Source organism: Emys orbicularis, chromosome 13, assembly GCF_028017835.1.
Source record: "Emys orbicularis isolate rEmyOrb1 chromosome 13, rEmyOrb1.hap1, whole genome shotgun sequence".
NCBI classification, from domain to species: Eukaryota; Metazoa; Chordata; order Testudines; family Emydidae; genus Emys; species Emys orbicularis.
In genome coordinates, this window is record NC_088695.1 from 8,645,790 (window position 1) to 8,658,055 (window position 12,266).

Below are 12,266 nucleotides of genomic sequence, written 5' to 3' on the forward strand. Positions count from 1 at the left end.
AGTGACCCTCCACACCAGCACAGGGGCTGACTGGAGGCCGGGAGCCCTTTGGGGTTTTAATTACAGGCTAATTTCACTGAAAGTTACCTGCCACGGGTGTGACTGTACATTTTTTCACTAAAGCCTCCAGGAATGAAATTGGCTGTGTGGTTCCTGCTCAGGAAACAGCATAAGTCATTTTCAGGCAAGGAAACACCCCCTTGCTGCTGCAGGCGGGGCATAGTGTGAAATCAGGAAATCGAAACTAACCCTGATCCACTGCCCAGAGGAGCCATGGCTGCAGAGAACCCCGCGGAAAGTCTCCAGGAGGAAGCTACATGTCCCGTCTGTCTGGAGTTGTCATAACTATAAAAGGAAGGGTAACAGCTCTCTGTGTACAGTACTAAAATCCCTCCTGGTCAGAGACTCCAAAATCCTTTTACCTGTAAAGGGTTAAGAAGCTCGGGTAACCTGGCTGACACCTGACCCAGAGGACCAATAAGGGGACAAGATACTTTCAAATCTTGGGGGGCGAAAGGCTTTTGTGTGTGTCCTTTGTTTAAGGGGTTGTTCGCTCTTGGGACTGAGAGGGACCAGACATCAATCCAGGTTCTCCCCATCTTTCTAAACAAGTCTCTCTTATTTCAAAATTGTAAGTAAAAGCCAGGCAAGGCATCTTAGATTTACTTTGTTTTCTCAGCTTGTAAATGTACCTTTTACTAGAGTGCTTTTTTTGTTTGCTATACTTTGAACCTAAGACAGAGGGGATTCCTCTGAGCTCTTTAAGTTTGATTACCCTGTAAAGTTATTTTCCATACTGATTTTGCAGAGATGATTTTTACCTTTTGCTTTAATTAAAAGCCTCCTTTTTAAGAACCTGATTGATTTCTCCTTGTTTTAAGATCCAAAGGGGGTTTGGATCTGTATTCACTAGGAGTTGGTGAAAGGAAGGAGGGGGGAAGGGTCAATTTCTCCTTGTTTAAGATCCAAGAAGTTTGGATCTGTATTCACCAGGGAATTGGTGAAAGGTTTCTCAAGGCTTCCCAGGGAGGGAATTCTTAAGATGGTGGCAGCGGACCAGAGCTAAGCTGGTAGATAAGCTTAGAAGTTTTCATGCAGGCCCCTACATTTGTACCCTAAAGTTCAAAGTGGGGATACAGCCTTGACAGGAGTATTTCACAGAACCTGTGAGTCTGGAGTGTGGGCACAATTTCTGCCGAGACTGCATCAGCCAGTGCTGGGAGGGATCCGATACAGCCCGCTCCTGCCCTCAGTGCAGAGAAACTGTGCAACAGAGAAACCTCAGGCCCAACAGGCAGCTGGCAAATATCATAGAAATCGCCAAGCGGCTGAATTTACAAGCAGCAAAGGCAGCAGGAGGGGACGGGGTGTGTGGGGAACACCAGGAGGCTCTGAAACTGTTCTGTGAAGAGGATCAACCCCCCATCTGTGTGGTGTGCGACAAATCCCGGGCTCACCGCGCTCACAGGGTGGTTCCCATACAGGAGGCTGCCCAGGAGTACAAGGTAGGGAATTGCTGTCAGATTTAATGGGTTAACTTTTGGGTTTTAATGAGAGGCTAATTTCACTGAAAGTTCCCTTTCATGGGTGTGACTCATCATTCAGCTCTGTAAAGTCTTCATTGTACAGGAGATGATATAACAAAATTAATGATCTGGCAGTGTGATAACAGAGGCAAAATATCAGGTCTTGAAAGTAGGATCTACCCCACCCCTTCCCCAAGGTCCTCCCATTTGCGGGGAGGGATAGCTCAGTGGTTTGAGCATTGGCCTGCTAAACCCAGGGTTGAGTGTTCAAATCCTTGAGGGGGCCATTTGGGGATTTGGTTGGGGATTGGTCCTGCTTTGAGCAGGGGGTTGGACTAGATGACCTCCTGAGGTCCCTTCCAACACTGATATTCTATGATTCTATGATTTCCCACCCCCAAAGCCCCACTCACTCCATACCCCCTCTCTCCATTTCTCGCTCTCCCCCACCCTCACTCACTTTCACCGGTCTGGGGCAGGAGGTTGGGGTTCAGGTGGGGGTGCAGGCTCTTGGCTAAAGCCAAGGGGTTTGCATGTGGGAGGGGGCTCTGCACGGAGCCTTGCTCAGGATGTTGGGGTGCAGGAGGGGGTGATGGGTGCAAGCTCTGGGAGGGAGTTTGGGTGCAGGAGCGGGCTCCGGGCTGGGGCAGACTGTTGGGGTGGAGGAATGGGAATGGGGTGCTGGCCCTGGGAGGAGGGCAGGGGGTTAGGGTGCAGGAGGGGGCACGGGGTGCAGGAGGTGGTATGGGGTGTTGCGTGAAGGAGGGGATATGGGGTGCTGGCTTCAGCTAGGCAGCACTGACTTACCTCGGGAGGCCCCCAGTCAGTGGTGCAGCGGGGCTAATGCAGGCTCCCTGCCTGCCCCAGCCGTTGGCCACTCCCGGAAGGGGCCAACACGCCCCTGTGGCCCCGGGGGAGGCATGTGGCTCTGTGTGCTGCCCCTCTCTGCAGGCACCGCTCCCGCAGCTCTCTCTGGCCACAGTTCCCCATTCCCGGCCAATGCGAGCTGTGGGAGCGGTGACTGCAGGCAGTGCAAGTAGCGCCGTGTGGCTGGGGCACGCAGGCAACCCCGCTGTGCCACCGGAGATTGCGATTGACAGGGAAAGTCTCCAGGATCGACTGGTAGGTGACCACTGGTCTAGCTAGACAGAAGGTGGGAAGGGAAACTGAGGCACAAAGCAAGGCAGCGAGTTGCCCACAGTCACCCAGCATGTCAGTGACAGAGCTTAGTATAGAACCCAGTTCTCCCCAGACCAAAACCCGAATCACTTTGCCATGCTGCCATCTTCGCATCACCCCACCCAGTGATGAAGTGTATCTGTTAGGAGGGAGAGACACCATGATAAAGGTGCCAGGCCCACCAGGGAGATGAGGTTTCTCGCTGGGATTCTGAACTCCTGTGTTGCTCCATCAGGGGTTAAACTCAGATGCTGCCGGCCTGCACTAGAGAAGATCACTGGGCTAACCACTGCGTGGGACCCCGAGCACCTAGAGTCCGCACACAAAAAGGCTCCAGACAGCTCAGGTCCATGCCAAATACCACTGGGATTAGACTGGGTTGTAGCAAAACTAACCACAGGCTGGAGCTGACCGGTGCCAGTCTGACCTGTTCTGTTGTGTATGTGGGCAAGGACCAGCCAAAGTGGTTTCATTAGTCCAACCAGGCAGCTTTTTGAAATCTCCCAGAATGCACTGCTTCCGGGATCATTACCAGGGAATGGAATCATGGGGCATTTGCCCAGGGGGCATTGCGATGGAAAGGGTTTAGGACAGCACTGGGCCAAACCCCAACCCGTCCTTTATACAAATCTGCATCATGTCTAATTAGTGTGGTCACTGAGGATTCCCCAGAACATAGGACATGGCCACGCCTGCCTGCATGGGCCCGTACTCACCAGTAGCAGCCATCCTGCGTGGGCCCACCACTGCTTTTCTCAGCGTGTCCCCACCTGCATCATTCTGCATGACGGTGCTACCCCAGCCCCGTCCCCACCCTCACGGGTGTCCTCCTACATCCTCAGTCTCCTCCTCTCTTTTGCACCAGACAAAGCCACGTCCAGTGCCGGGTCCCTATTGGACGGGGATAGTGCTCCACAAAACTGGGACTGCGCAGCTTCCAACCAGACGAATGGCCTCCCGACGTCTCATGGGGTTTGCCCCGGTGCTTAGACCAGCTCTGCCCAACCAGTGCAGTCCCCAGGGCTTCAGGGCTGAAATCTCAGCCCCTATTTAAACCCTGGTGGCTTCTGGGATTTGTATAACTTGGTTTGTTAAACCTTCTGCAAAACTGGTTTATTGATTCACCCCCATGTGACTCCAGTGCCCTGTTATGTGTTGTACCACTAATCAGTTCACAAATACCAGTAAAGCTTGGTTATAATTGAGATCTCTATCTAATTACTAAAAAGACTAAACCAGAATTGGTAAAAAGTCTGAATGTGACACACTTCCAGTCTCCATTAGTAAGATTTTATCTCCTTGGTGGCCCTGATGTCACAAAGTGATTAGAAACACAGTCATCATGGGTTTCGGGTGGAAAAACACCCATTTCCAAGCACCTCTCAACTATCCAGATGAAACCTCCCAATTATTTCTGTTTCTTCAGGAAAGAATCCAGGCCCATTTGAAGACTTTGAGGGAAGAGAGAGAAAAGCTGCTGGGATTGAAAGCGACTGGAGAGAGGAATAGCCGGGAGTATCTGGTAGGTGCCTGTTGTTATTAACTGGCAGGGACTGGCAGTGGGAGGTCTATTTGGAGGCAGACTCCTGTGTGGCCTTGGTGAACATGGGCTTGTGTGTGTTTCTCCATGATCATGGAATGCTGGGTTAGGTTCATGTGTAGACAAGCCCTAAGCTTCCATTTCAGCTGATGAGTTAATGCCTAGCCCTTGTGGCTTTTACAGAAATCCCCCCAAGTGAACTGAATGTCCTCGTGAAGAGCTCTCCACTGTCTGGTCATTTTGTGTATTTTTTAAATGTTTCCTTCTTTTAACTCCTCTGGTATCTCTGTCAGTGTAGTGCTGTGTCCTGTCCCCTGCCTCTCTGGGTCTGAATTTCCAGAGACGATAAATAACAGACTATGCTGACCATGACAGGCATGGAAACATCCCTTTCAGAGGGATACAGGGGCCAAAGGGGAAGGTGCAAGAGAATCTCCTGCCTACTACGCACAGGGTAAAGTCAAATGTCAGAAATCTTAGGATTTTCAAAGAAATTCAGCCTCCTCCCCACTCAGCTCTCCATGAAAGGACCCCGGGCTCCATCCATATGTCCCTGACCAGCCCTTGCCCTATTTTCATACAGAAACAAACACAAACCGAAAGGCAGAACATTGTGTCTGAATTTCAGGAGCTGCGACAGTTCCTGGAGGAACAAGAGCGACTCCTGCTGGCCCAGCTGGAGAAGCTGGACGAGGAGATTGTGAGGATCCAGAATGAAAATGTCAGTCAACTCTCCGAGCAGATTTCCCGTCTCAGTGAGCTGATCAGTGAGATGGAGGGGAAGTGTCAGAAACCAGCAAGTGAATTCCTGCAGGTGAGACTGAGTGAGAAACACAGGTGGGTGCTCCAGGGCAGCCAGCTCCTCCCTCAGGGCCACTTGCTGGCTGCCCTGCCGATCATCTCCTCCCCCTCCCTCCAGCACCACCTGCCTGCTGCAATAAGTTGTTCCACTGTGTGCAGGAGAGGCTGGGAGGGAGGGGGAGGAGCGGGGAGGGAGTGTGCTCACAAGAGGAGGCGGGGAAGAGATAGGGTGGGGGTGGAGTGGGAGCTGGAATAGTTGGGCTGGGGTATGGCATTGGGGGAAGGTTTGGAGTGGGGGTGGGGCATAGGGTTGAGCACCCCCAGGGACAATTGGAAACCAGCACCTGTCATTAGAAACATGCCAGAAACACACAGGGAAGGGAGGGCTCCTGAATCATAAGCACTGGAGTCCAGCAGTCGGCGATCTCTATGTATCTCAGCGTGTGCATTGCTGACATGTGACTGAATATTATTCTTTGCAGAGTCACAGACACAGAGATATGAGTGATGGAAAAGCCCCATTAGCTCAGGGAATCCATGGCCCTGGGGCCAGGGCAGGGCCTTGCTTCACCATATTTGCAAAATCTCTTCCCTGAATTCCTGTGTGTGTGTCAGAGGGGACTGAAATTCTTTTGTCTCTCTCTCTTCTAGGATATTAGAAGCACCTTGAGCAGGTACGTGTCTCTCTCTCACTCCCCCTCACACTTCACAACGCTGGGAAAGGGCTTGGTGGTGATGTTAGCACTGCATCTCCCCAGGGGTCTACAGCCAAATGTGTGGGGAAGGTCACATGTTGGATACAAATCTCTCTGATCAACTTCATTCTGAGGTTCTCACCCTTGTATAGAAGAATCTGGAATTCTCCATTTAGTGGGAAAGACTGACCAAGTATTTCCTAGAGATTTCACCTCCCTGGGGGACTGGCTGCCTCGGGATTGTGGGGATATGGGCCTGTCACTGCTGGGGCACTGGTCACTATTCAGCCCAGGGCAGCAGCAATCAAGAGTCTTTCCCTCCTGAGGACTGTTTGGAGGCCTGTGTGGAATGAGCAGGGGAGGGGGCAGTTGGTGTCTCAGTCTAGTTCCTAGAGGGCAGATTTCTACAGCACTTCACCCAGGAACTTCCTGTCCCTCAGAGCATGGAGGCTAAGGAGTAAATTGGCCATGGAGACTCAGTTTTCTTTTTATCCCAGAGCTGGTCTCTCCAGTCCAGAGTTGAAGAATATTAATGATTCCTTTGAAGGGAAGGTTGGATGGCCATGGGCTGTGCTGCACCTGCTCTGAGGCTGGGAGAAGTTGAGGAATTCAAACTCCAGGCCCATTAGAGCAGTGACTCTCTAACCAGAACTTATAATGAGTCACACAATGAAATATAATCATGTGAAATTGTTTCTCTCCAGGTGTCAGAAGGGGAAGTTCCAGCAGCCAGAGGAGATTTCTCCTGAACTGGAAGAGCGAGTCAGTGGTTTCTCCTGGAAAACGATTGCGCTATTGGAGACTCTGGGGAAATTCAAAGGTACCTAGAAGGGATCTAGGAACGGAAATTGGGATGAGCCTCTGAGACTGAGGGAGGAGAGTGGCTCTGGCCAATTGGTTCACAATTAGATGATGCTTCTATTTAATTGTTGGGTGAGAATGTCACGCACTTGGGGTCCAAGTCACTCAGGTTGATTAATTCAAACCTTTATTTCTACCAAAAAACATGCCTTGCCATGACAATTACTGTTAAAGAAATAAATGACTCGGACTCATAGACTTTAAGGCCAAAAGGGACTATCATGATCATCCAGTCTGACCTCCTGCACGTTGCAGGCCACAGAACCTCACCCACCCACTCCTGCAATTGACCCCTAACCTCTGGCTGAGTTAGTGGAGTCCTCAAATCATGATTTAAAGACTTCAAGTTACAGAGAATCCACCACTGACACTAGTTTAAAGCTGCAAGTGACCAATGCCCCACGCTGCAGAGGAAGGCAGAAAACCCCCCAGACTCTTTGCCAATCTGACTTGGGGGGAAATTCCTTCCTGACCCCAAATATGGTGGTCAGTTGAATACCGAGCATTTTGGCAAGACCCAACAGTGAGACATGTGGCAAAGAATTCTCTATAACTCAGAGCCCTCCCCATGTACTGCCTCATCACCAGCCATGGGGCACATTTCTCAAAGGTGCACCCAGCCCATCACTGGGCTCAGGTCCTTTATGCAGCTAATCTGGGCCAAATGGGCTGTAGGGAAGGGGAAAGCCCCACCCCCATGGTCAGGGATCCCTTCAGCACAGGAGCCTCTGGTGCCTCCTCCACAGCAGCTGCAGGCACAAGGCGTGTTCCTGAGAGGGCTGGGAATGGGGTGGGGGTGGTGAGGGCAGGTGGAAGAGGGAGGGGGGGTGGACGAGGGATAAAGGGACGTGGGCAGTGTAAAGCTGGGCCTCTGACACTCTGCACACTGGGCAAGACACATGGTGGCCATTGTCATAGGGATGTAACTCTGGCTGGCTTCAGAACTTCCTCAGCCTGTGCCAAGGTCTGCACCAGCCCCTGCAGACACTGAACAGCAGAGTCACCCCTCACCTGCTGGCACAGGGGTGAATTTGTCCCATTGAATCAACCTTCCCCCACTGCAATTTCCACAATTATAAAATGATTTTACTATTATTTCTATGTCTGCCTATGGAGGACAAGGCCCTGTCGTGCCGCACTCTGTAGAGATGCTGAGTAAACAGACCCAACAGCTCACAATTAGAAACAGGATTTAGCAAACTCTCAATATCCCGTTAGAGTCAGAGGGACTGAAGTGGATAAAGTTACTTTTATGCCAAAGTCTTTGAAGGCTCTGGGTCTAGGTTACAACAAAAGGCAGTAAGTGAATGAGACAAACCAACTGAAGTTTGAAGGGTGGGAGGGGATGAGGAGGGGAAAAGTTAATCTCACTTACAGATTGTCTGTCCTGGGATGGTTGTGAGGCTGCAGGGATGTTGGTTCCGTTGCTGGGAGATGCCTGAATGAGAGAGGAAAGAGACGGTTTCAGACCTTTTTATATTAAATATTTGAGTGTTTCTCGGTGTGTTTCTCTGTCATAATTAAAATACAGTTCTCGGAGTTGAGAGTGGGGACGCTGTTATAAATATGAAAGCCTGAAATCTCGTCTCCTTTCTCCTTCCCCCCTCCAGACACTCTGCCGTCTGCACTAGAGACAAAAAGAGGAGGATCCCTAGGAGCATTCAGACAGGGTTAGTTTGCACCTGGAGATTGTCTTTAAATTATCAGAAAATGTCTTCAAGAGATTGTAGCTAAAGTTACCAACCAAACCGACACCAACCACAACACACACAGCCCTAAAAACAACACACTGATCAGTGAGGAGCTCCCACGCTGAAGTCACACAAACACTCCTGACACCAACCTTAGTGCTGAGTTCATGCCCACGCCGCTGAACAGAAAAACTCTCCCTGAGCAGCCTGTGAACAGAGCTCTGTGTCCTGAGGGCTGACACATCCCTCTGCTTTACCCTGGTGCAGGGGGTCTCCCCAGCACTCTTCTCCAACATCCGGCCTTTCCTCTGGGCAGGGCTGGGCTCTCCCACTGGAGCTGCTCACTGCTTCCTGGATTGGGGAGACGGTCTCCCTGTGAGACTGTCAGCTCCTCCCTTCTCTCTAGACTGCAGATGGGGCTACCCCACCCAATGCCTCCTCCTACTCTGGTCTTAAGGAGCTCTTCCCCAATGCTGCACCTTCCTCTCTGTTTCCTGGCCTGGGAGTGGAGGCTGCCCCACCCAATGCCATTCCCTATTCTCTGGTCTTAATTGGCTCTTCCTACTCTGGCTGGGGAGTGGAGGCTGTATTAGAGGAGGGAGCTTCCCTCTGGGGTTCAAAGCTGGTACCTGCCTCCTCTGCTTCCTCCTCACCAAAATCTTCCTGGCTGTGTCTCTGATGCTGGGAATGGAGCAGCCCCAGCAGAGGGAACAGGGAGCTGATTCCTCAGCAACCAAATGAAAAACTAATGAAGTGACTCCCATTACACAGAGTGAGGAACTGCAGTGACATCTCTGCTCAGTCTCAGGTGCCCAGGACAGAGGCAGCTCCCTGGGATCCAGGCCTGTCCCAGCCAGGACCGGGCTTCTGGGGAGTGCGAGAAATTGTCCCGGCTTCCCCCAGGTCGGAGCTGTGCCCCTCACACTCTGATTCTCTCTCTCCCCAGTGAAAGTGACTCTGGATCCAGACACGGCTTATCCCGACCTCGTCCTGTCTGAGGATCGGAAATGTGTGAGATGCGGAGACACACGGCAGAATCTGCCGAAAAATCCTGAGAGATTTGACTGTTGGGCCTGTGTGCTGGGCTGTGAGGGATTCAGCTCGGGGAGACATTGCTGGGAGGTGGAGGTGGGGGGTGGGGGAGGCTGGGCTGTGGGGGTGGCCAGAGAGTCTGTGGGGAGGAAGGGAGGGATTAGCCTTAGCCCCGATGGGGGGATCTGGGCGGTGGAGCAGTGGCGTGGTCAGTTGCAGGCTCTCACCTCCCCTGAGACCCCCCTGCCCCTGAGCCGGGTCCCCAGCAGGATCCGGGTTTGTCTGGACTGTGACCGGGGACAGGTGACATTTATCAATGCTGGTGACGAGGCCCCGATCTTCACTTTCCCGCTGGGCTCCATCCCTGGGGAGAGAATCCGGCCCTGGCTCCGAGTGTGGGACAGAGACACCCGGCTCCGACTGTGTCCCTGAGATGCGTTGGAATATCCCACTGGAGGCCCTGAAATCATACTTTCTAGCCTTACACGCCCTAGTCTCTATAACCTCGGAGGACTCCTGTCTATCCAGTCCCTGGCTCCTCCTCTCTATAACCTGTGGAAGCCCCTCCCCTTCCCTGCAGCACCAGGGATGGAAGCAGGAGGGGGCATGAACCCCTGGGGTTGCAGGAGGGGCAGAGGGGCCCTGAGGGGCAGATGTGGGGGCTCAGTAAGGAGTAGCACTAACAGCCAGGCTGGGGACAGGCAGAGATGGGGGTGGCAGAGACACAGAATTAATCAATTAGGGTTTGGGGAGAATCTGGAAGCTCCACAGCAGCAGGGAGCATCTTGTACAGATCTGTGGGATTAGATCTCACTGGGGTCTCCCAGCCAGAGCTCCTGCCGCAGGGGTCCAAGTCACCTTCCCCTGTAACTACAGGACAGCTGGTAACCCTGTAATTGTCACAAAAGGGCGGGGGGAAGGTGAGATGGGTGCAGTTTGACAAAAAAAACTGTGACACAATGATGATTTTTTTTAAGGTTAATAATCTCATGGATTTTTTTTTTTTTAACTCCTGAGGTTGGCAGCACTGGGAGAGGCAGGGACAGGGCGGGTTTAACCAGAGGGAATGAGAAGAAGCAAGAAGAAAAATGTGAATGAAAATGAAACAAGAATCAAGGGAGAGTCCAGGAGAAATGGTGGAAAATAGAATTGAGAAAAGTGAAAGGAAAATATCCCTGGCAGGGGAACCAGCCATTCAGCAAGAGGGGAAGGGGCAGCAAGAGGGGAAAGGGTAAAAGCAGAGAAAAGAATGGAGTAGCCATGGGGGATGATCTGTGGGAGGGAGGAGAGGAGAGTGGGAGAGGAAAATAAACAGGGGTGGGAAGTGAGGGCTACAAAAATGCTGAGTAGAAAATGGTGGGATGAAAGAAAAGGGAGAAGGAAAGGGAATATGAGAGGGACAGAGGGATTTATTACATATTAATGAAAGAGAGCGACTGTAACTCATCAATTCCCTATATTAGTTCCTGAGCAACTGTACGGTTGTTGTGCCATTAAGAAAACTATTCTCGGTAGCTGGGGAATCTCCTTTCCATGCTGTGGTTATTAAGGCTCCTTCTCAGCTCTGGGTTGGGACAAGGGTGTTCGGTGAGAAATTTGGCAACCCAAATTCTGTAAATAAAACATTACCAACAATTCTTGCCTGTTCCACTTTCCTGTCCCAGCTGCAGGTGCTGGGGGCAGCATCATGGGATTTGCTTCCTGACTTGGTTGTGACCCCCCAGCACCCACAGGAAATATCGCGCCTCTAGGAGGAGAGTTTGGGGTTTTACTGTGATGTGTCACTATCCAGCCTGTGCTCTGTCTCTGTCCTGTACACACCCGTGCCAATCAGGAATTGCTCAGCTGTGCTCTGCGGAGAGGTGACTGGTTACACAGGGTGCAATCCATGAAGAGACTTGGGTGTTGCAAAGCTGAGCGTCATGGCAGGGCCTAACTTGTGGGCAACTAGAAAATAACAGTCGGCAATTTTGCAAAGCTGAGTTGGGGCCTGAACTCCCTACACAGTGCGTGGGCATCACAGGCAACTTAGGGTATGTCTACACTATGAAATTAGGTCGAATTTATAGAAACCGGTTTTATAGAAATCGGTTGTATACAGCCGATTGTGTGTGTCCCCACATAAAATGCTCTAAGTGCTCTAGTCGGCGGACCGCGTCCACAGTACCGAGGCTAGCGTCGACTTCCGGAGCATTGCACTATGGGTAGCTATCCCACAGTTCCCGCAGTCTCCGCCGCCCATTGGAATTCTGGGTTGAGATCCCAATGCCCGAATGATGCAAAACAGTGTCGCGGGGGGTTCTGGGTACATGTCGTCAGGCCCCTCCCCCTCCGTCAGAGCAACGGCCGACAATAGATTTGCGCCTTTTTACCTGGGTTATCTGTGCAGACAACATACCACGGCAAGCATGGAGCCCGCTCAGCTCAGCTCACCGTCACCATATGTCATCTGGGTGCCGGCAGACGTGGGACTGCATTGCTACACAGCAGCAGCAGCTAACTGCCTTTTGGCGGTAGACGGTGCAGCATGATTGGTAGCCTTCATCGGCAATCTGGGTGCTGGCAGCCGTGGGGCTGCATTGCACCAGCCCCTTGCCTTTTGGTAGAAGATGGTATGTTATGACTGGTATATGTCATCATTGTACTGCAGTGGCTGTTGATCATGGGCACCTGGGCAGACATGCTCAGTCCTAGCGAACTGTCTTGATGATGATGGCTATCAATCGTAGTATGCCATTTTCTGCCAAGTGCCCAGTATTTTCTGCTAAGCACTCAGAAGAGGCCGAGGGCGATCTGGGTGCTGGCAGACGTGGGCCTGGCAGACGTGGGGCTGCATTGCTACACAGCAGCAGCCCCTTGCCTTTTGGCAGTAGATGGTGTATTAAGATTGATATCCATTGTCGTCATATTGCGGTTCAATCAGAGGCACCTGGGCAGACAT

General features: G+C 51.8%; 1 protein-coding gene across 1 annotated transcript; it reads left to right on the plus strand.

Moving 5' to 3' along the window:
* Positions 1-266: 266 nt before the first annotated feature.
* Positions 267-9,757, plus strand: LOC135887651 (zinc finger protein RFP-like). The gene is made up of 9 exons (XM_065415372.1): positions 267-335; position 431; positions 1,152-1,505; positions 4,132-4,227; positions 4,829-5,059; positions 5,698-5,720; positions 6,446-6,561; positions 8,213-8,272; positions 9,240-9,757. The coding sequence occupies exons 1-9, from the start codon at positions 274-276 to the stop codon at positions 9,755-9,757; spliced, it is 1,461 nt and encodes a 486-aa protein (XP_065271444.1). The 5' UTR covers positions 267-273.
* Positions 9,758-12,266: the final 2,509 nt, after the last annotated feature.